At 39.9% G+C, this 23,500-nt stretch overlaps 2 protein-coding genes across 5 annotated transcripts in view; one reads left to right on the top strand and one right to left on the bottom strand.

Moving 5' to 3' along the window:
• RNMT (RNA guanine-7 methyltransferase) overlaps nt 1-14,968 on the bottom strand; it is a 25,028-nt gene extending 10,060 nt beyond the window's left edge. The window contains exons 1-10 of one of the 2 annotated variants that reach the window (XM_060244052.1): nt 14,128-14,968; nt 12,638-12,900; nt 11,503-11,772; nt 8,903-9,023; nt 7,108-7,230; nt 4,914-5,026; nt 4,439-4,620; nt 2,565-2,729; nt 1,752-1,869; nt 528-629 (exon numbers count right to left, since the gene is read on the bottom strand). In XM_060244052.1, coding sequence (XP_060100035.1) covers nt 528-629; nt 1,752-1,869; nt 2,565-2,729; nt 4,439-4,620; nt 4,914-5,026; nt 7,108-7,230; nt 8,903-9,023; nt 11,503-11,772; nt 12,638-12,868 — 1,425 coding nt within the window. In that variant the 5' untranslated portion in view covers nt 12,869-12,900; nt 14,128-14,968. Of the gene's footprint in view, nt 1-527; nt 630-1,751; nt 1,870-2,564; nt 2,730-4,438; nt 4,621-4,913; nt 5,027-7,107; nt 7,231-8,902; nt 9,024-11,502; nt 11,773-12,637 lie in introns of both variants that reach the window. The other variant, XM_060244050.1, reaches the window with a different exon arrangement.
• FAM210A (family with sequence similarity 210 member A) overlaps nt 14,381-23,500 on the top strand; it is a 21,449-nt gene continuing 12,329 nt past the window's right edge. The window contains exons 1-2 of one of the 3 annotated variants that reach the window (XM_060244055.1): nt 14,381-14,407; nt 21,613-22,105. In XM_060244055.1, coding sequence (XP_060100038.1) covers nt 21,639-22,105 — 467 coding nt within the window. In that variant the 5' untranslated portion in view covers nt 14,381-14,407; nt 21,613-21,638. Of the gene's footprint in view, nt 14,408-14,563; nt 14,735-21,612; nt 22,106-23,500 lie in introns of those variants that run through there. The other 2 variants (XM_060244053.1, XM_060244054.1) reach the window with 2 other exon arrangements.

Below are 23,500 nucleotides of genomic sequence, written 5' to 3'. Positions count from 1 at the left end.
CTATAAAAATTGTTTCCCAGGAAACCAGTCCCTGGTGCCAAAACGGTTGGGAATCACTGATCTGGGAAACCCAGATCAAAGAGTCTGCTCTGCCAAGAAGCCTAACCTGTTTCATAAGGTTAATGAAGTAAGGTTTAAGTATATGAGAATATGAATGAATGGGGGCAGCAAGTGATTAGAACACTGTTTGAACCCAACCCCAATAACTCGGTGTGAGTGAAAGAGACAAGAAGGGTGGTGAGTGTGAAGTCCTGACTATTTATAAAGCATAACCTGAAGACGAGAGGTTGCAGAGGATGGTAGGCATTCTGTTTGAGTGGACAAGGGGTGTCACAAAAAGCTCCAAGTTTATCCATGTGGTATACTGCCTGCACCAACTGAACCTGTATGTATGTCCACAGCCATCTAGGTTGCTCATTTGTTAGAGAGACAGGACGTTGTAGTAACTTGCCTGCTTCAACACAAAACTATACCTAAAATCTGGCTTTATGTTCAGGGCTTAGATAGGTCATTTAGAAAATACTTACAAAAGGTAACTTCAGTTTTTCATCATTTTTGACCATTTCCGCATACGCATAGTCATCTTTTTTATCCGATACCAGTTTGGAATGTTCATCAGCAGGATATTGCTAAAAATACATCAGACATATTACTGCAAACAAATATTTCAGCTAAAGGCTGATAAACTAAATACAGCAGATATGGATACCTGTTCCTATGAAAATGCACATTTCAGTTGTATATACAAATGTCAGCTTGGAAGCAGCTGGCAGGTAGTGAGCAAGAAACACAGTATTTCTATAGGGTTAGTATGATGCTGTTATGATGTTCTATAGTTAAGCAAGACTTCATTAGAAATATTTACTTCTTACTACCACAGTAATTGATGCTACAGCATCAGCTGAAAATCAGCTAAGGAGGGGGAAGGAGGTATGGGAAAAGTTAGCCTGATCAAACTCCCAGAAACTTCAAGAATCTTGGAGCAGGGGAAGAATTCTCTGGTATTTCCAAATTCTTTGTTGCTCTCCACCAAAATGATCATGGGCTCTCAGGATGTATCTAACTGTACAGTGGATATACCTGGCTTGATAACAAAAGCAGAAAAACTAGGCCACCCACTAACATGGCAGGGGAGGAATGCCAGTTAGCAGCAGCTGAAAACATCTGTCTGAGTTTGTTCTTCTCTCACACAGGTATGTAAGTCTTAGGCATGCCAGAGGGCTCTTATCCTTCAGCTCTTAACCTGAGGGTCAGGCCTATAAACTGGGCAAAAGATCAGCCAGGGAGAGAAAAGACCTGCTTAACTATCAGAAGCCTCCACTCACTTGCTTATTTGGGTTGGGATTTTTTTTCTTAGTGGTTGGCCACTTTAGTTCCCCTGGAAATAAAAGCAGAATGTGCTAAATGAATAAATGTAAGAGCTTCCACAGAAATGCATGACATATTCTCCCAAAAACATTGCACATGCAACCTAAAAACATCTATGCTCTCAGATTATACATCTATGCTCTCAGATTAATGTTGAGAGCAACTGAGTGTTAATTAAAGGGAAAAGAAGGCATAAGATATAAACCCTTAAATCTTAGAAAATCTAGAGACACCAGTTGAGGTTGGATTTCTATATCCTGTACCTCCTACTGCCACCCCTCACTGAATTCCAGCTTTTGTAAGCTATTATTTAAAAAAAACAACTGAATAGCAGATGAGGTTGCCAATTAGAGCAGATCTTTAGCTATTCTTTTAATACAAACCTCCAATGCCTGCATTTGTTTTAAAAGCATTTTATGCTCTTCGTTCTTAATCTTTTCATCATAGAATTCCCGAAACGTTTTCTTGTAGACTAGTTTCATGCCGTGTTCCTTTGCCATTCTAGCAAGAACAAAAAATTTAAATAAAACTACTAATACTTAGCACACTGCCATAAAGTATTACTTTCAAAGCATCGTCCAGTTTACAGAAGCCAGTCATGTATCACAAATACACCCTATGGGCCAAAGGAAAGTCACAGCTATGGTTTTACTTGCATCTCACATGTAATCTGAACATTAAGTCCTCCTCCAAAGTATATTATTTTATTTATATTCATTTGTACCTTGCCTTTCTCCCCAATTTGGACTCAAAGTGGCTTACATCAACTCCTTTCCTCTTTTTTCCTTCACCACAACACTGTGAGGTAGGTTAGGCTTGAAGTGTGTGACTGGCCACCAAATTTCTACAGCATGAATGGATTCAAACCCAGGTTTCCCAGATACTAGTCTTACACTCTTAATGACTACACCACACTGGCGCAGCTAACAATGCATATGTGAACAACCCCATAAATAAACAGTGTACATATTTTCTTCTGGCTCAAAGTACAAGAAATAGATAAGACATACAATAGTCTAAGCAAAGGATGTCGGGGAAAAGGAAAGCAGCCAGAAAGGGGAATCGGATCTTCTTAAAATAAAAGGGTCAAGACTAACCAAGCTCCATAGAGCCTACCTCATGGATCTAAAAAAACCCAGAAGGCATACCCAGCAAACATTTTTCAGTTCAGGGAACAAACAAAAGTAAAAACTTACTCTACTAGCAATGGAAAATAGACAAGGAACTCCGGAACATTAACCACTCCTTCCAGATTAAAATCATACTTGCAGCCAAATAAGGGATATTCTCCCTTCTTCTGAAACTTTACTGTGTAGACCTCATTCCCAAATGAATCAGTTTGAGAAGCTTCAAGACGTTTTCTGTGGGAGAACATAAATACACATGACTAAAAAAATGCACAAAACCAAGGTTCTTTGCTAATTCATGGACAGATTAGAAAATACCTTCATCCTCCAGACAGATAATATCTATACGGACCGCATCATTCTATATAAAAGGTACTTGGATGATATTTTCATCATTTGGAAAGGCTAGGAGGAGTTCCTTATCCAGTTTGGGCAGTATATTAATACCATACATCACAGTATTCCATTTGAAATGGTATACGAGAGGTCTAGGATTAACTTTTTATATGTTTTGATTAAAAAGAATGGTACTGAATTACATACTGGTCTTCAGAAAACCCATCAATACTAACACACCTCTTACTCCACAGGTGAACACCTTAGTGTCCACTCTGTGTATGATTAATTGTATGTATGCTTTTGTTAAATTAACAGAGTGCTCAGTTTGAATTATACCACTGAGGAAGTTCAGGTGCCAAAATGTTTGATATTGGTTCTTGCATATGGAGACAATAAGTACTTTTAAACCTGTATTTATGTAAATGGACATTTGTCTTTATATTGGGATTAGATAGTTATATGCTGAACCACAGGACTGTTGTCTTCAAACAATATTTTCTGAATGTATTATGATACGATATATACACAATATTTTGTACATTTGCACATTTTACTTTTTCTTTGTTCCAGCATTCTGCGTTACCTGCCTTAAACTAGTCAATCCCACTATAGCACTCATTTCCCTAGACAGATTTCTCAGAATGAAAACAAGGCACACGTTCTGGAGGATATTACAGAGAAAGCCGATGGTTGCCTGTGTATTATTCTCACATAGTAACAATTAATAACTACAAGCTAGAAGTTGCAAGCAAGAGAACTAATTCTTTTCTAGTATACTTTTCCCTAATGCACTGGTACAGCAGCAATATTTATTCCAAGAAGCATTCAATAAACCTTAAGATGCAAGTGGTATTCCACCAGTTTGGTGTAGTGGTTAAGTGTGCAGACTCTTATCTGGGAGAACCGGGTTTGATTCCCCACTCCTCCACTTGCACCTGCTGGAATGGCCTTGGGTCAGCCATAGCTCTGGCAGAGGTTGTCCTTGAAAGGGCAGCTGCTGTGAGAGCCCTCTCCAGCCCCACCCACCTCACAGGGTGTCTGTTGTGGGGGAGGAAGGTAAAGGAGATTGTGAGCCGCTCTGAGACTCTTCGGAGTGGAGGGCGGGATATAAATCCAATATCATCATCATCTCCCATGACGATGTAGGCTAGACTACAATCTACCAGAGAGCGGGCCTTCTTGACTGCTGCCCCCTATTGGTGGAATCAACTGCTGAAGAAGCTAGGGCCTTGCGGGACCTTGCCCAGTTTCACAAGGCCTGAAAGACAACTCTATTCTGGCAGGCCTTTAATTTGACATCGAAGGACTGATATGGGTTGACTGAGATACATCGAATATAGACTGAATGCCATCTGAAGCGAGAAAACATCAGATACAATTAGCACCAGACTGTTTTAATTGTTCTTAACCATTTTAATTGTTTAACTTGTTTTATTGTTTAATTGTTAAATTGTTCATATTTTGTTGGTTGTGAGCTGCCCTAAGCCTGCTTCGGCAGGGAGGGTGGGATATAAATCCAATAAACCTTAAAGATATTCAAACAAAACCCAGAAATCCATAATTTCCATCTGTCATTCTCACATAATCCTCCACAACACACTTACACAAGTTCACAGCTATCTGGAGTTGTGCCAATGAAATATCCTCCAGGGCAAAGTCTTTCACATGCATTTTTAAGCATCAGATCAGCTTGTTCATATGTTTCAAATGAATAATGGTACACAAACTGACAGCTGCAGATATCAAAGCACATATTCCGGTCATTGTACTTCTTAGACAGAAGCTCCTGCAAGAATATAAAAACAGTCTCAGACTTCTGTGAAAAGTAATAAGGGAGCAACAGGGAACATCTCAATCACGGATATAAGGGCATTCATTCAGATCTTTCAATATAGTGTCCTCTCTCACACACACCACTCGCAGGCACCATACAAATGTTCTGCAAAGTTAACCTTCAAAACATTTCAGGGAAGCAAGTCACCTTGAAGGAAATGTTACAACTGGGATTTTTTTTTTTTTTTTGCCAATTACGTATCACCATGAAATTGTAAGTGAATAAGATGAAACAGATGATGGTACCTTGGTGCTGTCAGCAGTTATGAATTCCGCACTGAAAATTCTGTCATTTGAACGACGATTTCTCATATCCATGTATCGCTGTTTGCACTGTTGTACGGAAATATCAGCAATATCTATTAAAAAATATAAACTGCATACTTAAAACTTCTTTTGGAAAGTTATCAGAACATAAATGTGCCAAAGACTACATACAATTGGAGGCCAAAAATACTGAGCAGCTATTTAAAACATCATTCATACTGAGCCATCTCTTGAATGTGTCAGTCACAGTCAGGTGCTGGGCCATATTGTTAAGTAAAATAAACATTTGGATTTAGTACTCTACTTCTATTGTAATTCACCATCTGATATAAATGATGATCACTAAAAATAAAAAACCAAACACTTTAAGCTCTTGAAGTAATTCAATAAGTTTATTTTGATCAGTGCACCCTAAATGAAATAGAATCACAACTAAATTCTTTTCCAATAAAAATGTATTTTCAAGTAGGAGTATATATTCACTATTGAAGATTACAGACATCAGTCTAAAGCTCAGCACACTTTTTTTGTTCTCATTCTTTTGCTCTATTTATTTATTTATATCTCACCTTTCTCTCCAATGGGGACTCAAAACATCACATGTCATTATTCTCTCCTCTGTTTTATCCTCACAACAAATCTGTGAGGTAGGTTAGGCTGAGAGTGTGTGACTGGTTTGGGTCACCCAGCAAGCATCCATGGCAGAGTGGAGATTCAAATCTGGGTCTCGCAAATCCTATTTCAACACATTACCTTTTATACCACACTGGCTCTCATATTTCAGATTTGTGTACCAATTCTGTGCCCAGAACCTTAGCTAGAAATGTCTATTTCTCTGGGCTAAAGCTAATCTGCTCTATGCTTGTAGCTGACTGACATCAGATCCAAAGTGAGCCTTAAACAGGAATTTTACAGGTATTTTTATTTTACAGGTATTTTTATGGATAGTGCGGTATTACCTGTCTTGGATGTTAGAACTGGAATGCTAAGTCAATCAGCAACAGCTGTTTAATTTAACCACTATTTAAGATCCTTTAGATGACAATACAAATGATACTTGCTAACTTACAGCATACAAAAACCTTTCCATTGAGATAGGTATCGAGGTCCTGCTATATCTGGGCCATACAGAAGCTTTGCAAACTGCCATAACACTAGCTTGTGGCAAATTTCAGTGTTCTGGTCCTCTATAAATTGGTACAAATTTCTCTCATCTCATAATCTAATCTTCATACTGCATAGATCATTCTCATCACATGCTCTGAACCAAAGAATGAAGATTATATGCTAATGAATCAGAAACATACATGAATGACAAACAAGCTTCTCACTAAACTACAATCTTAAACTCAGACTAAGTAGTCAAAAATGACTCAAATTACATCATTCACAGATGCAACATACAGATACTTTCAGAATTTGGGAGCAGGATTTAGGAAGTGAAGAATGGAGACAATACTGGAGAGAGTAACAGGGCAGAGAAACTGGAACTAGGCTCTAAACTGTGGGGAAAAGCGCCACAGGACATACAGGATACTGAAAAAAACTGTGTGAACCCATTTTGAGAGATCTATTTAATCAGGCATCTGCATAAATTAAATCTTTGTGTCAGGAAATAGAGCTTGAAGTTTAACTGAGGGTAGGGGCTATAATCTTTTAATAAAGATATGCCATTTGTCTTGCAAATAAACTATGCAAGCAGATGCACATCAAGTATGGAGCGGGAGGTGCATTCTGCTTGGCCCCTAGAAGGATTAGAACCTGGCTTCTGTATTTCAGAAAGGGAAGGAATGGCTGACACTTGAGAGTGAGAGTGAAAGCCTCTCTGCGTCCCCACTGGGGAGAAAAGTGGAATAAATGTTTGGTGAGCCATTTCCCTGCTTAAGAGATCCAGTCATAAGACTGTCTTGACCAATAGAGATTTTAAGCTTTTGCTATGTTTTTTTCAGCATCAAGTTAGCAAAACTCTAGCTCTGAAGTAAATAAATGGTAAAAACATTAGGGACTTTTCCTTCCATTTTGCTAGTAATAATTTAACTAACAGTATGCAAACTTAAAAAAATTAAAAAGCAGTACTCTGCTACCTACACAATTAGAATAGAACATGACAGAAGCCAAATAGCAAATGCAATCCAGAAATTGTTTCTTTTCTCTACCAAGAAATTCACCTTACCTGTACACACAAGCTTACTGATTCTTCCTTTTCTCCATTTCAGCAGATCTCCGCCCTTACCACATCCCAGGTCTAGAACAGTAATGCTTTGCTTTCTCTGCCGTACCTTATCAAGAAACTCACCTGAAAAGACACAGTCCATATAAGAAGTTTTCCTTTTCACTACAGTCTAGAATTTTTAGAATCTCACTGATGCTTAAGATTATTATAAAATACAGAAGATTTATATAACCTGAAGAGAAACCAAAGAATCAACATGCCCAAAGAAAGGAGAAAAAGACGCACAGAACCAGTAGGGATGGATTCTTCTCCATGTTAATTTGGAAGATAACTAAATTGATTTTCAACAGGCATTTAAGAATATTATATTTCATAAAATATGAGAACAATTAACTTGCTTATATGTATATTTTTAAAACAAAGATTAAGCTGGAGCCTATGACGCATGAACACAACAGGAATTGTGGACACTGATCTTCTTTCTGCCTTCTTCCCCTGCGAGCTATGAAAAACTAAAATTCCACAGTGCTATAATAAGGGGCTGAAACCAAGTGAAACTGCTCTTTTCATCTTCTGGCAGCAATAAGGTAAAGGTAAAGGTAGTCCCCTGTGCAAGCACCAGTCGTTTTCAACTCTGGAGTGACGTTGCTTTCACAACATTTTTACGGCAGACTTTTTACAGGGTGGTTTGCCATTGCCTTCCCCAGTTATCTACACTTTCCCCCCAGCAAGCTGGGTATTCATTTTACCAACCTCGGAAGGATGGAAGGCTGAGTCAACCTGGAGCCGGCTACCTGAACCAGCTTCTGCTGGGATTGAACTCAGGTCGTGAGCAGAGGGCTCCAACTGCAGTACTGCAGCTTTACCACTCTGCGCCACGGGGCTCTTATAGCAATAAGGTACAAGACCAAAAGTGGGGACAATTTCACCAAGTTCTCACAACCACTCCATCATCAGTTTTTCCAGAGATCTCAGGAGGTTGCTGGAGCAAGAACAGCAAGGCAACACATTCTACTTGCATTTCATCATCACTCTAAGAAAGCACAGTCCAAGAAAGCAATTTTTGCTAGCACATTCTAAATCTTGGGTAAACTGTTTGATAATTGAATCCTCAGGCTTTTTAAATGAGTAATTCTAGAAATACCCAAAGAGGAGTACTTTGCAATACTACATAGCAGGGGTACCCAGCAGGCCCAAGGGCATGATGGTGCTTGTCAACACCAAGTGTCCCACCAAGTGTTTTTAGATATTGGGTGGGGCCCGGTGGAGCTTTCGTCCAGCAAGATTTCTGAGTAGCTATTAGAGATACGATTGCCTGTGTGGAAAGTGTTAAGAATGCTGCTTTGGCAGCAGCTAACATAACACAAGGAGTTTCACTATATGACTAAAGGAAAGCTGTGGCAGCCATCTTGTGACCTCAATGGCAACCATTTTCTTGCTGTGCCCACCATGTTGCATCAGAATTCCAAAAATGCCTACAGGCTCAAAAAGGTTGGTATATAGCATTACTATCTCTTGAAGAAAAGGTCTATTCAGTTATTTAGTTTTCCAATTGCATTTGTACATTCACCTCCAAATTCCTCTAAGCCATTCACACTGTTTATTCTCTTTATTCTACACAATCACCTGCAGTAGTTACATGGTTTTGGAAGTTATCTGTATGTACACCTGAGATGCAGAAGTCAAGTTTGAGCCATACTGGGCCCTACTCGATTTCATCACTATTGTAGGTTTTCCTTTTTTCCAAAGGGATTAATGACTGGATGCTACAACAATAACTGAAAAACAGTCATACCAATAAGAACACTCTTTATCCAGTTGTTAAAATTTCGAAGATAGAAAATGCGACTCATCCTCCTTTGTTCCAATCCAGCTTCCTCAAGTTTATTATAGTGTGCTGCTACAGCTTCTGTATGCTATAAAAGAACATTAAATAAATTTAATTTAAAATATGGAGCATTAATGGAAAGCAACTGATATTTAAAGCATGTAGCATCCAAAGATCAAAAAGATGAATAGATTATTTCGATCTCCACACATCCACTCAACATGTGTAATATCTATTTGTAAAATATTTCCTCACGGCATTTCCTGCACTCCTAATTCAACTCACAAGAATTAAGAGACATTTTTAAAAACTCTATTTTGTCCTTGTAGAGGAGTTATTTAAATTGCTTTTTAAAAGACATATCTCAAAGGCTTTGAGTTAAAGGTGTAATTGTATCCTCTGTGTGTGTGTGTGTGTGTGTGTGTGTGTGTGTGTGTGTGTAGAATTTAAACTCAAAGGCATTCCCACTCCTTGGGTAGTCACTGTGTTCTATTACAGTAATCCTAACTATAATAACAAGAACTTGTGAATACAACCACAGTTAATTACACACAACAAGTAATCTGTGGCTTATCATTACAGAAACCTTGGAATCCTTTAGGCTTATGTAGTTCATTGTTACTTAAGAAATTATAATCCATAACAAATTATTTTTGTGGCATCCAAATCAGATGAAAAAGTAGATCCAGGTGGGCAGCCATGTTGATCTGAAGCAGTAGAACAAATTTTGAGTCCTTCAAGACCAACAAATGTTTATTCAAGGTATGAGCTTTTGTGTGCAAACCCACTCCTCCAGATACTGTGAAGAAGTGTGTGTGCACGTGAAAACTCATACTGTGAATAAACTTGTCAGCCTTTAAGGTGCCACTGGACTCAAACATTGTTCCAGATGAAAAAGCAGTAAACTTTGATTCCTTGCATACTTATCAGAATTCTGGAAAACACAGATGAATCCTGTTTTGGAAATCCAGCAAATAGGCAAGAGACCCAACAATTTTGACTGAATGGTGGTGGTTAGTGGTTGTTTTAGAGAATGTGGTTGTCAAGGAGTCCCAGGCTGAAACCCCCGGGCCCCCAGGGCAGTTGTACACAAGTAACCATATCACTGTTTAATTTTTAAAAAAGATTTATAAAGTTTATTTCAATTTTTATCAATAGGAAAATTTATTCTATTGCCAACACATTACTCTAAAAACATGCAGCATTAAAACAAGGAAACTAGCTTATCTAACACTTTTTTTAGTGTTAGGTTGTGCATTAGATGGTACAAACCTTAAATTTAAGAGTCAGAAGCCAAAGCTCAGGCATTCTCTACATTGCTAGCAACTGCAATTCACACAGGTCATAGTTCAGGCCTTTAGTCTGTCAAAATCCCAGCTAGTATCTCTTCTTCAGGGCCTTAGCTCAATTACAGTTTTTTGGACCCAACAACATTAGGTGTGGACAACATGCATTTCCAGGAAAAGTCTCTAGAACAGGGGTGGCCAACAGTAGCTCTCCAGATGTTTTTGCCTACAACTCCCATCAGTGGGAGTTATAGGCAAAAAACATCTGGAGAGCTACCGTTGGCCAACCCTGCTCTAGAAGATTACCTCACCACCCACCCCCCGTCTCTTCCTCCCATTACATGGAACAGAGGTTCTCAAGAGAAGCTAATCACTATACCTCTATATCTGGCCTCGAAGATGACAGGCCAAGAGACCAATTAGTAACACCTGCAGGATAGACCAGGCTCGTTACTGTTCATAATCCTTGAGGGAGAGGCCAGTGGAACCCTTTGATCCACAGGGTAGTCTTTTTGTTCACTATAATTTTTTCCAGTATAGTTGTCATATCTTTACAGATATCCAAAATGCCGAAATCATCACATAAAAAGTACTTCAGATTATCGACCCATCTAGCTCTGTTTTTAAAAAAATGGTTTTCAGAAGGAAAGGGGTTTTTTTCTTAATTTAGCAAATGACAGTAGCAATAATAACATTTTGGCACTTTATTTTCTACACAGACTTGTGCCAAGAGGTGCTAAGCCTCACCAACATCCCTCCCCTGTGCTGTACTCTACTATCACAGTAAGTGGTTTAAGATACAATGAACTTTTCATCCAATCTGGATAAATACGATAAATTGGATTTACTAAAAAAAAGATAGTCCCCTGTGCAAGCACCAGTCATTTCTGACTCTGGGGTGACGTCGTATCACAATGTTTTCGGAGCAGACTTTTTACGGGGTGGTTTGCCATTGCCTTCCCCAGTCATCTACACTCCCCCCCCCCCCCCCAGCAAGCTGGGTACTCATTTTACCGACCTAAGAAGGATGGAAGGCTGAGTCAACCTGGAGCCAGCTACTAGAAAGTGTGTATAATGTGCAAAGAGTTTATTTATCATCAGCTGATTAAGGAAAGCCTTTAGGAACAGACCAGAACCATAATACTGGTTTATTATCCAGTGATATTATGTAATATATTTTTAAGCAAACCACATCACATCCAAAGCTATATTTTTTGTAACGTATACTGCCCTCTTGGTACGTCTAAATTAAAAAAACCAAATTGCTCTTGAAGAACTCACTGCTTTCTTTGCAGGGATGTGTTCAGAATCAGATGTCCTCTTTCTTTTTCCTGATTTTGTGTTCTCAGGATCACCAACTTCTCCCTTTTCAGTTGAGTCACAATGTTCTTTATCTGATTTTGATCTATCATCCTCCACCGTAACAAAGGACTCTTCCTTTGAATCTTGAGGAAGAGCTCTATTTGTTTCTTCAGCTGAATTTTTTGTTTCTTCAGTTGAATTTTTTCCATCCTCTGGCACAGCAATATTGGTTGTGTCCAGCAGATTAACCTGTGGAAAAGGTATCTGGTTTGAATTAAGTTCAAATCCTTTAAGTCTGTTAAGAACGTTTGATGATTGGCTGAGTCACAGCCTTTTAAAGCTACTACTCACTTGTTATAAAGATCAAAGTACAAAAATCTTAGTATGTTGTACTGTGCACTAAAAACAGATCGCATACTTCACAAGTAACCTATGTGTCAAAAGAAACCTGATTTCCACCACCTGCCAGGATGTGTAATTGCAACTAAAAAACCTGCCATTCCTTCCTTGAATTTGATGTCATCCCAGTTTCAAAAACCATTTCTAATCAATGGATTCATTCATCACAATCTGCTTCAAAATAATTAGAAGGCATGGAAGATACCTCCTGTACTCCTTTTCTATGCATGTGCACACAAACAAATGTATTTTAACTTCCCCCTCTGAAAAGGAGTTTTTAGAGATAGGACCATATAACTAGGGTCCACCCTTGTTACAGCTCCCCATTCTTAAGGAATCACTCAAAAAACAGGTCTGTACTTACTGACTGCCATCACCTTTTTTATGACTATTCGGTAGTCATACAATATACAAACAGGATAGGACCAAGCTGAAAGATCTTGCATCCAGATTCTTGAATGCTATGCTACCTATGCACCTACTGTGTGCAAAGGTAATAACTCATGCAGCAAGATAGGTTTCAGCAAGTCAAAGAGGCAGCAACTGGAATAATCTGAATAAGCTGAATAATGAGAACACAAGCTGCCCTTTGGCACTGTTACTTTTATGCATTACTGTACATTTCTACAAATACAAACTACTGAATATACTTTCTGCCAAGCACACTACATGGTTTGAAGTAACAAGCTTACAATTTGCTGCCTGAAACACTTACGGTTTTCTTCACAGGGATCTCTGCAGATTCCTGTTCCAATTTTCTCTTTTTCAGATCGGTTTCTTCAGAAGCATTTGCATCTCCCTTTTTGTCTGCATCACAGATTGTTTGACCTACAGTTGTTTTATCATTATTGACACAGAGCTCCACCTTCGGATCCTTAGGAGTTGCACTGTCTGCTTCTTCAACTCTCTTTCTTTTCCTCTTTCCGAACTCTTGTACCTCAGCCATGTGAGCCACGGATTATATATTCTTTTAAATGCCTGAAAACAGAACACATGTTTATTTGTTCTAATAATTATTAGTAAAGTAGGACCCAAAGGCTCAAGTTTCAATCATACTACATACCATATTTATGCTACGAGCTATATTTTGCGGTTGTGTTCCCTTTTGTGAAGGAGATCTAGAGTCCTACCAAAAATGAATACCTAAAATATCAAAGCACTTTAAAATTCACTTGAAACACCATCTACCATGTCAATAATGTCCAAGCCATCTTGGTTATCCAAAGTATCCACTTTCTCTCAAACCCCCACAGGACTAAGTATTCTTTTGCCTTTCCCATAAAAAGTGCTTGAGAACTGACTCTGGGTTTTCAAAACAACTAACTGGTTTTATACAAAGTTTTACAGCAACATGACTGTACAGGAGAAAGACTCCTCATTCTCTTTAGAGAAGGAGCTCAAAAATTTCAATCCTTGCCAGTTCCAACTATAAAGACTTAAGTAACAACTGGTAAGAAAGACCCTTCTCTACCAGAGAGCCTTTAGAGCCCTCTAATACAGCTTCATGCATTTTCATACACACAGTGCCATCCTATGGCTTCCACTGGCTTCAATGAATCTGGAAGAGAGCAACTCTGCTGAAGATGACACTGATGGTAATTTAGTAACGGTTTGAAATATAAGCAGCATTTAAAAAGTAACTTTTATAAACCTACTGCATTTTTATTATAGATCCATAGCACCAAACTCAAGATCAGTTGTAGAGCACATTTTACTTACATACTTGCATCAGCTGCTTACAATATACTTCCATTTTACTTACAGAACTATAGAGACTAGATCTAACGAAGGTGCTATAAAGGGTTCTGGTGGGCTTCATTTTCCTGAATGGAGGTCAGTTGCTACGACAGATAATAGCTTACTCTTTTGTTTCTATTCTTATTACATTTCTGTACACCCAAATCTTAGCAGGTTCTAATGCTGCGAGCCCCTTTGAGTCCTGCTTATCAGAGCTCAACAAATAAATTCTATATTCCTTTATTTTGCACGATGCTCAGTTGAATAAAGTTATGCTTTGTTTCAAAGAGAAGACGCTCAGCCCACTCCTGAAAGGTTGCATCTTTACAACTCTCAGCCTCTTCACGCCTGTCCTCAGCCGCGAGAGTAACGCCTGCCCGACCAGCCACCTCTTACCATCACCACCCCCCTCCCCCTCGCACACAAGCGCACGACCGAGGGGAGGGCTACCAACCCCCGCGTACAAACCCTCAAGGAAGAAAAGCAGGAGGAGGGAACCCGCGAGCGGCCCGGATCTCTGCCGGCTCGTCGCAGCGCGCGAAAATCGGCGTCGGCTAGCAGCCTTCTAGGCCAGGATTCACCAGCACCCCCGTTGCGCAGTCACCTTCCTCGCCCACCAGTTTTCCCCCCGTCTCGCTCACAGGAAGTGAGGCAACACAAATACACCTTTCCGCATCCGCTCCATCACATCCGCCGCCAAAAGATCAAGGGAAGTAGGCGGGCTCTAGGTATGCGTTCTTCAGTCAAGGTACTTACTCATCCCTCGAATAAACTTTTGTTGGTTTTCAAGGTGCCACTGGACTCTAATTTTTGTTATTCCGTCAAAGACGCGAGAAGAACTGCAAGAGAGCTGGGAAGCTAAAAGGACTACAAGTCCCAGGAGTATGGGCGCGCTCCCAGAAGGCGCATGCGTACGCCACAGGCCCTCCCTGAGGAGGCGGGGGCAGACAACGATAGCACGTTGTCTCTTTGAGGGTCAGTGGAGGGGAGGCGAGTTCAAGCGGGAGCGAGAGTGGGGGGTGGGGTGGGTTTCTAGAGGGCTCTCGCCGGCGCGGAACGTGGGTCGCCTCAAAAGGTAGCCGTTATTTTTTCCCTACCGGGGGCTGTCACGTTTCTGTCCCTCCTTTCTTCCAGGGAGCTACCGAAGGGTTCTCCCCTCCCTCCCTCCCTCCTCTATCCTCACAACAACCTTGTGAAGCAGGCTAGGTTATGTGGTGAGAGAGTGGTTGGCCCAAGGTCACCACGGTCTCTCCAGTAGTTCCACCCTAACCAGGTGGCTGTGGAACCACTGCCCGGTTTTTCCGAAGGCGCGGGTCAGGGGCCCTTCCGCGGCATTTGTGGAGAGGGAAGCTGCGCGTCCTTCCTTCCCCTAGCTCTACACTGTTTGCCGGTGGGGGGGGGGGGGGAGGTGTTGGCTAGGCCTGGGAGAACTGCGACTGCCCCACCCGCCGATTACGGCCCGCTGCCGCTTAACGAAAGAAGCAGGTTGCTTTTAGTAAGTTGTAGCAATCGGCTGATTTACACTCAGAGACCTGTCCGCGTGTTGAAGATGGTGTAGAAGAGAAAGGTTGAGTTTGGTCTTTAGGAAGCAGCACAAACGTGCCGTGTGTTTTCTTGAACAGCTTCGAAAGAGCCCCTTGATATTTAGTTTCTAGGCTGTTTGCTCCCAAGGAACTGGCAGGGTGTTACGGAAGAGGGCGGGGGGGGGCGTATTTATTATTTTGTATTATCCTACTAATCATGCCAGCATTTTTTTTAAGTAGTAAACTAAAACCTGTTCATCTCTGTGTGGACTGATAAAGGGAAAAGCCAAAAGCTATATTGACAAGCTATTGTCAGTGTTTGGCTCTGCCTTCTGATGTCATCGGCAAACTGACCTCCACTGTGTACAAACAGAACTAAAAACAAAGCTGCAGATTAGCCTCGCTGGATATTTATTTGCCCCCCAGTTGTGTAGTTCTTTTGTTTCATCTTTTCAATTGCTAAATATTAGGAGATACGAGAAAATGTGCATGGTGTACTGCATGACCCATGATTTTTACACGGATATTTCATGATCTGTATATCCTGTCACATGGTGGGAGAGCACAGTAGTATATGCAACATTATTAAAATATATCTGCTGGTACTTGCTTAACTAGCCTAGTAAACCCAACCTAAATAAGAAAGTCATACAGCTAGCTGCTTCCAGAAATTATCTAGGTTTTGGCTTTGGACTCCAGAGGGAGGACTTACACATTTGTCTAACAATTACTAACAGTCGCAGTCTTCCAGTGGGAAGATACCACCTGGATATCAGGAAAAACTTTTTTACAGTAAGAATTGTTCAATAGTGGAATCAGCTACCTAAGGAGGTGGTGAGCTCCCCTTCACTGGAAGTCTTTAAGTAGTGGCTGGACAAACACTTGTCAGGGATGCTCTAGGCCAAGGGTGGCCAAACTGCAGTTTAGGGGCCACATGCGGCTCTTGAAGCCCCCACCTCTTTATATTTAAATTGTTACACTTGCTCGGCAGAAAGCAGTCCCTTTTCAGATACAAGTGACAGCAACTCAACATCAGTGATTCCTTTTATTCTTTTTGCTGACATTTGCTAAGCAGGCAGGCTATATGATACTAAGAATGAAACATCTTTCATTAAAATACACAAATATAATTTAAACTAATCCTATAATTATGATTTGGCTGCTTATTTGAATTTCGGTAGTAGTGTAAGATCTTAATTGCAAAATTTCCTAGACACTGTGAACATACCTAACATGGTATTGCCATAAAGCTTGCAGTCACAGTAAAGATTTATAAGTCTGTAGTACAAAGTCCTGTTTTGGGAATGTCTTTGATTACTCTTAAGAACCTCCTGGTGCAGAGTGTTAAAGCTGCAGTATTGCAGTCCTAAGCTCTGCTCTGAGTTTGATCCCTGGCGGAAGCTGGGTTTTCAGGTAGCTGGCTTGAGGTTAACTTAGCCTTCCGAGGTCAGTAAAATGAGTACCCAGCTTGCTGGGGAGGAAGTGTAGATGACTGGGGAAGGCAATGGCAAACCACCCCGTAAAAAGTCTGCCGTGAAAATGTGAAAACAACGTAACCCCAGAGTCGAAAACAACTGGTGCTTGCACAGGGGACCTTTCCTTCCTTGATTACTCTTTGTCAGGTGTGATATTTGAGAGAAAAGATGAACAACTGAGTTCTGATAAATTGGTACCTGGTCTTCATGGTGTGACTTGGTTTTACATACTCCACTCTGAAGTATTACTAATAGGGATTTTTTACTTGTTGCTGTAAAGTTACAGCTACCTTAATGACAACCCCATAGGGTTTTCAAGGCAAGAGATGTTCAGAGGTGGTTTGTCATTGCTTACCTCCATGTCCTAACCAGTGTTCCCTCTAAACTGTGCACGTGAGTGGCTGCTCATTAACACAGGAAATCCACTCAGGCACAGTCTGGAACCACTCAGGGTCTTACAATGCCCATTGCCCATTTTAATATTACAGCCATTATATTCTGCTCAGGATATTCTGTTCCACTTAGTGGGGGGTGGGGGGACGCAGGCAGGCTGAAAAAAAATGGAATTGGAGAATGGTTGTGGCGGCAGCAGTTTTTAGCTCAGTAGTGCTGGGGAACTGGTAAATCATTTGTCATCCTTTACCTCTTCTAATTTTGAAGCCTGGAAATACAAGTTTTCTTGGAAAGTGCTTCCATGCACTTTTTGGAATGTGTACATCAGTTTTTCTTCTCTTTGCCATAAAAAGTGGTCAGGGTTAAATGTGTGTGGGTAAAGTGCCATCGAGTCGCAGGTGACCCTGGACACGGATGGAAAATGGTCAGTAAAATCAGTAAAAGCTAGTTTTCCCAGTCTTAGCCATTAATTTATCAGTTCTTTTAAAAGATTACTCATTAAAGTCTGCATTTCTTTGTTTTTGTGATTGTATTTTGTGGGGTGGTTTGGTCTTTGTTAATACTGAAAATGTCCTATCATAAAAAATATTTTTTCAATAAAAAGGTATGTGATGGCTGACTGTGTGGTGGAGGCCAGATGATATTTTTTTTAATGAAGCCCCAGTTTTGCTTTTAAAACAGAATTTATTGATAGGCTGAAATTGTTCAGTAATTTGTCAGGTTTTTGTCAGTAATTGGCCAATATTCTTTGGAATTTTGGTCAGTAAAATCAGTAATTTTGACCCTTTGACTAGTTTCTACCCCATAGACAGTTTTCAAGGCAAGACAAACAGAGGTGGTTTGCCATTGCCTTCCTCTACATAGCAATCTTGGGTTTCCTTGGTGCTTTCCCATCAGAATACTAATTAGGTTCAGCCCTGCTTAGCTTCCGAGATCTGATGAGATCAGATCAAATTAGACTGAACCATCCAGTCAGGGCCAAGACTAAGTAATTGTCCTTATTTAGGACAGTTTAATTTCATAAAAAGTAGTAAAAATAGGTACAGCCAAGAACTTAATCTTGTTTGTATCTTAGCGTGTGCATGGAAAGCTTCTGACTTTTTTTTGAAAGTAACCAGAAATGTTAAGGCAATTTAGCCATGTTGAAAGCCATGGAAACAACAAATCTTTTAACATATGTATTGGAAAACACATGAGGTTATGAAATAGCTGATGTATTACTTTTACTGGAATTGCTGTGCTTGGGTAGGAAATATTCCAGTAGCATGAAGTTCTTCTATAGGTAGAAAACAGGAATTGACTCTATTCTTAGTTGATTAGAATGTTCATGACACCAATTGCTATGTGGGGAGGATGCACTAGAGGGCATAACTTAACTTCAGATCAATCCACGTGGTTAATTATAAATAGCTGTACTAGCCAGCTGCTTTTAAGCACAACCAATAAAACATAAATGATAAACAAAAATATGGGAAAGGAGACCAGGTTTATATGATTTCCTTCATGTTTGCATTTGAATGCCCGTTGAGCATGCTCACCGAAAGCACTTCTGAAAATGAAACTCCTCATACTGTCTCCCAAACTGTCATTAAAACAGGTTATAATGGAAGCTTCTGGACATATGTCAAAGCTTTTAGGCATGTGCTTGGGGATCTTTCAGTCTCACACAGTATTAAAAGTGCATCAGGCAGTTACTGCTAGTGATAGCTTTTGAGGCAGGTTGAAGCATATTTTTTTATGAATAAAGACAGTGTGCACAAATCTTACATGAATAGGAAGTATGAAGAGAATAATCCTAGAGTTGAAAACTGCAATTAGGATTATGCTAGGTTGAAAGAGTGTGGTCAGGTAGCTACATTGTTAAGCTTGAGCTGGGAGGCTTGGGTTCTGAGCAACATTGAGCCCAACATTTTTTACAATCACTAAAGTGAAGGCAACAGTATCTTGTTTTTAGAGCCAAACTACAAGTGATGCAGGGTCTGTGTTTGGATTACCAGACACAAAAAGGAGCTGCAGCAGGAGTCATAATGCTAGTTAGGAGGAATAATTCTTCCCCTGCCCCACCGCATTGTTTCCCCGATGGGAAATGCTGCTCCCGACTGCATTTACGATCCCTGTCCCCTCTATAGGACTTAAAGCAGCCAGGAAAGGGGACATTTCCAGTCAGGAAAATTGAATGGGAGAAGAGTTAGTTCCTTCCTGTTTCCAAGTAGTGTTGCCCCAGACACACATATGCCTCTTGTTTACACACCTAACTATCTTGTGAAGCTCAGCAATGCATTTGGGATTCTGAACACAGATACCTGTGATCATGTATAGTCTGAACCTAAGAAGGTTCTTTTGAGGGCAGATGTTAAAAGTAATGTTTTGAGTAGATGCAGAGATCTGATGTTTATATGGTTTATGATTATGATCAGTTTTCACAAATTAAACAAAATTAAAATATCCCTTGCAAATTAGCCTTTTGCCACTTGGTATTGTTACTGCTGCCTAGTCTAATCCTGTTTTGTCAGGTCTTGGAAACTAAGCAGGCTAAGCCCTGGTTAGTATTTGAATGAGAGACTACCAAGGAAATTCAGAGTTGCAATGCAAAGACAATGGCAAACCACCTCTGAAAATCTTTTGCCTTGAACACCCTATGGGGTTGTCATAATCAGTTGGCTGCAATTTAACAGTTCTTTCTACCACATGTTATTAAAAATGCTTATTCCCCATCCATCCCCATCCCCAGAGAAGCTATGTTTTGTGCATACATGCTTCTGATGAACATATTGGTAGACAGCTCTCAGGTATGAGGTCCAAACTAACATGTTGGCATTAGGTGGTGCCAAAAGTAAGGGGAGGGAATGGCTCTGTATTTCTTCAAGTCATCCCACCCTCATGCTTACTCTTCAATTGTCCTTTTCTCATCCTGGGAAAGCCAGCAAACACAATAATCCAGGCAAGGTAACCACTTTTATTCCCCTCCCCAGAATCAGAATCAGTGCATTATCAAGTCCAGGTGGGAAGTCTGTGGCAGTGTAGTCTACTAGGATGCAGGTTTGGATGCATACTCTTGCCTAGAATGTGACTGTTTGCACCAGATCTGTGCATGTAGCTTCTATTTGAGTTAATGGAGATATAATCATATGCTAGTATCTGATACATAGAATGGGAAGTAACAACAGCAAACAAGAATATAAAGCATTTTATTTTTAATCTATAAAGGAGAGCTTAATCTAGGATTGAAAAGGACAGTGATTTTCTAAGATAAATAAATAAAAGAAACAAGATGTATTTGAGCTCTGTTGCCAAAAATGCAGAAGTATCAACTCAACTATTAAGTAGACTACTAAAAAAACTAACATCATGTGATATGGAATGAGTCAGATAACTTAATTGCCAGCTGTGTTTTCTTGCTTCTTTGGAAATTTGCCCAATGGTAAGCATACTTTTTTAGCCATAGATTTAACCTATATTTTAGAAAGTTTAACACTTTTATTTATTTCATTTTTTCTGAACCTTTTGGTATTAGGGAAATATACACTAGTTTAATTCAGTATCTCTGCAAAAACACAAACCCCACTTATACATTTCAGCCAGTTTGGTGTAGTGGTTAAGTGTGCGGACTCTTATCTGGGAGAACCAGGTTTGATTCCCCACTCTTCCACTTGCACTTGCTAGCATGGCCTTGGGTCAGCCATAGCTCTGGCCGAGGTTGTGCTTGAAAGGGCAGCTGCTGTGAGAACCCTCTCCAGGCCCACCCACCTCACAGGGTGTGGGGGAGGAAGGTAAGGGAGATTGTGAGCCGCTCTGAGACTCTTCAAAGTGGAGGGCGGGATATAAATCCAATATCATCATCTTCTTCTGTGCTGGAATTGTTTTTGTAAAAATTACTGAGAAAATAAGTACAAAAATACTTGTTTTTCCTATATTTCACAGTAGCACTTTCCTAATGGTGTAAATAAAGCTTGATATTGCTAAGTAGAGATGACCATGAACTGCATTTTTCCGATGTGGTTCATGGCTAAACTGATACGCCAATTCGTGAACCAAACCAGTTCATATTGGGTTGTGGGCCATTTAAAGTTTAAATCCCTGCTTCCTGCAGTTTTTAGCAGGGAGCAGAAAGTAGGTGTTTTGCCACTTAGCTATTTGGTTTTAATGGCTCCGGGCCATATAAACCCCACTTTCTGCTCCTGGCGGCATTTTTTTGGGAGCAGAAAGTAGGGGTTTCCAAACAGCTGAGCAGTGGGAACTGAGCCATTTAAAACCATGGGCAGCAGAAAGCAGGGATTAAATTACTCACTTAAAGCAAACTGTTGAGCTGTCAGATTCATTTAAAACTAAAATCTGAGCTGTTTTGCATAAATCAGGTTGCATCAAAATTCGCAGACATTTGTGTCAGGTCTTCAGTGTGTGAACTTTGCTTCACAAACCATGAACTGTACCCATCCTTATTACTAAATCCTACTGCTTTGTAAAAGCTGTTTTAATTCTGAAATTGCACTGATAAATGCAAGATAATAGTAATCTATAAATGTGTTGTATACGTACTCTTAACAATCTACTTGGTTTTTTAGGAGCTGCATATAACTGTATCATCAGTATGCTGTTGCCATCAATCACAATGCAGAGGTCATTTCAGTTGGCATACAGGACGTATTTGATACCTCATCGCACCTGTATCTTTCGTTGCTTGAATGGACAATCCTTGCTTAATCCTAGATACAAAATGGTATCCTTGGCTTTGAGCTCCCAATGTCAGTGTCTACATGCATCTGTTACCGTTTGTGTTTCTAAGGAAACGGAATCTTTGGGGAAAGTATCATCCCAATCAGAAGACTCTCATTCTAAAGAACTGAACAAAGAAATACATACCAGAACAACAGGTAACTTAGCCCAAGGAGCCCCTGTAAATCCAAGTTCCACAGAGCTTGATCCCCTACAAGACAAGTCACTTAGTCTCGTGCAGAGATTCAAGAAAGGTATTAAGCAGTATGGAAAAGTTTTTGTTTCAGTGCATCTTTTCACTTCCAGCATATGGTTTGGAGCCTTTTACTATGCATCTTTAAAGTAAGTGGTGAATTGTATAATTATTTTTATGGTTCAAACAGATCTTAACAAGAATATGTATGCAATGTGGTTCATGCTAAATATTCAAAATTGAAACCTTCTCTGCTGTTTACTGAAATCTTAAATCTTGCAACTGTGTAGAGAATTTATAAAGTGAACATTAAGGTTTCTGTTCCATGTAGCAAGTTAGTATTTGAAGGAGCACTATTCTGCTGAGAGTAAACCCTCATATATATGGGCACTTGTGTTCTTGAATCAGTGTCTTCTCCTAAACTGGATGAAAGGTCTCTGAAATGATAAAATTGCATGAGAAAGTCCACTCAGGTTTTCTCCCTGTCTCATTTTAAGAGGCCAAGACCACATCATGTCTTTTTTGTATCTTTTGTTCTTGATAAGGTCCTCTGTGTGTGTTGTTTCTCTTGCTGTTCTTCTAGGTGGTCTTGTCTCTGACATAAGAAATAAGTGCTATAAAGCATGCTGCCTTGCCCTGAAGGAAGGAAGATTGTTCCAACAGTCTACTTCTAAATATGTATTGTAACAGTTGCTTACAGATTTCATATGTAACTGTAGGCATGCCATAAATTTTATTTTTTACTTCTTTAATAAACTAGGTAAATCCATTGCTGCATATATGAGTCATAAATAAGTACTAAATATTTAAGTTCACTGCTTACCTTGTCCTTGAGGAATAGATTAATTGCTTGTGAACCTGAAACAGTTTTTCAGTTTTTTTCTGAAGAGCCTTATAAAATGTATTTTGCTACACTCAACTGCTGAAGAAACTAGGCAGTATTGATTATCAGTGACCCAAATAATTCTTTCTACGTGCTTAATATAAGCAGGAAGACTGTCTTATTTGTAGCCAATCACAGGACTAAACTTGAATTTAAAAAAGCAAAGTTAATTGGTGCATCAGTTAATCAAGAACTTTGGTTCAGCCCATTTTAAGTAATGTGCTTCTTTAAGAACATTACCATTTATAATAATTTCTCTTAGTTTTGTTTCCATTTCAGAATTAGCTACTGGTGGAGTAAATCAGGGGCGTCAAATGTCTGGCCCAGCCAGCGTTTTAACCTGGCCTGTGGAGTTCTTTTCTCCCCCTTCTCCTTCCCCTCCTGTCCTTACCCTTTGAAGTTCCAAGGCTGACAAAGTTCCCTGCTCTTTTAGTTCCTTGCTTTTTCTGCCTTGTCTTTGCCAGTTGCAGCAGGAAGCAAAGCTGCAAGAAAAAGGTGGAACAATTTTCCATTAAGGTCTCTGTACCCAGATAGATAGGGCCCAGCGACCTTAATGGATTCCACATTTTCCTTGCAACTTTGTCTGTGCTGCAATGTATTTCAATGGAGTGGAGATCAGTAGCACTTTCAGCATTCCTATAACCAGCTGAAGCCTGGAGTT

This window comes from Heteronotia binoei, chromosome 7 (genome assembly GCF_032191835.1).
Source record: "Heteronotia binoei isolate CCM8104 ecotype False Entrance Well chromosome 7, APGP_CSIRO_Hbin_v1, whole genome shotgun sequence".
In the NCBI taxonomy this organism is placed as follows: Eukaryota; Metazoa; Chordata; class Lepidosauria; order Squamata; family Gekkonidae; genus Heteronotia; species Heteronotia binoei.
Note: the sequence above shows the minus strand (reverse complement) of the source record. Positions and strands in the feature narration are given on the sequence as shown.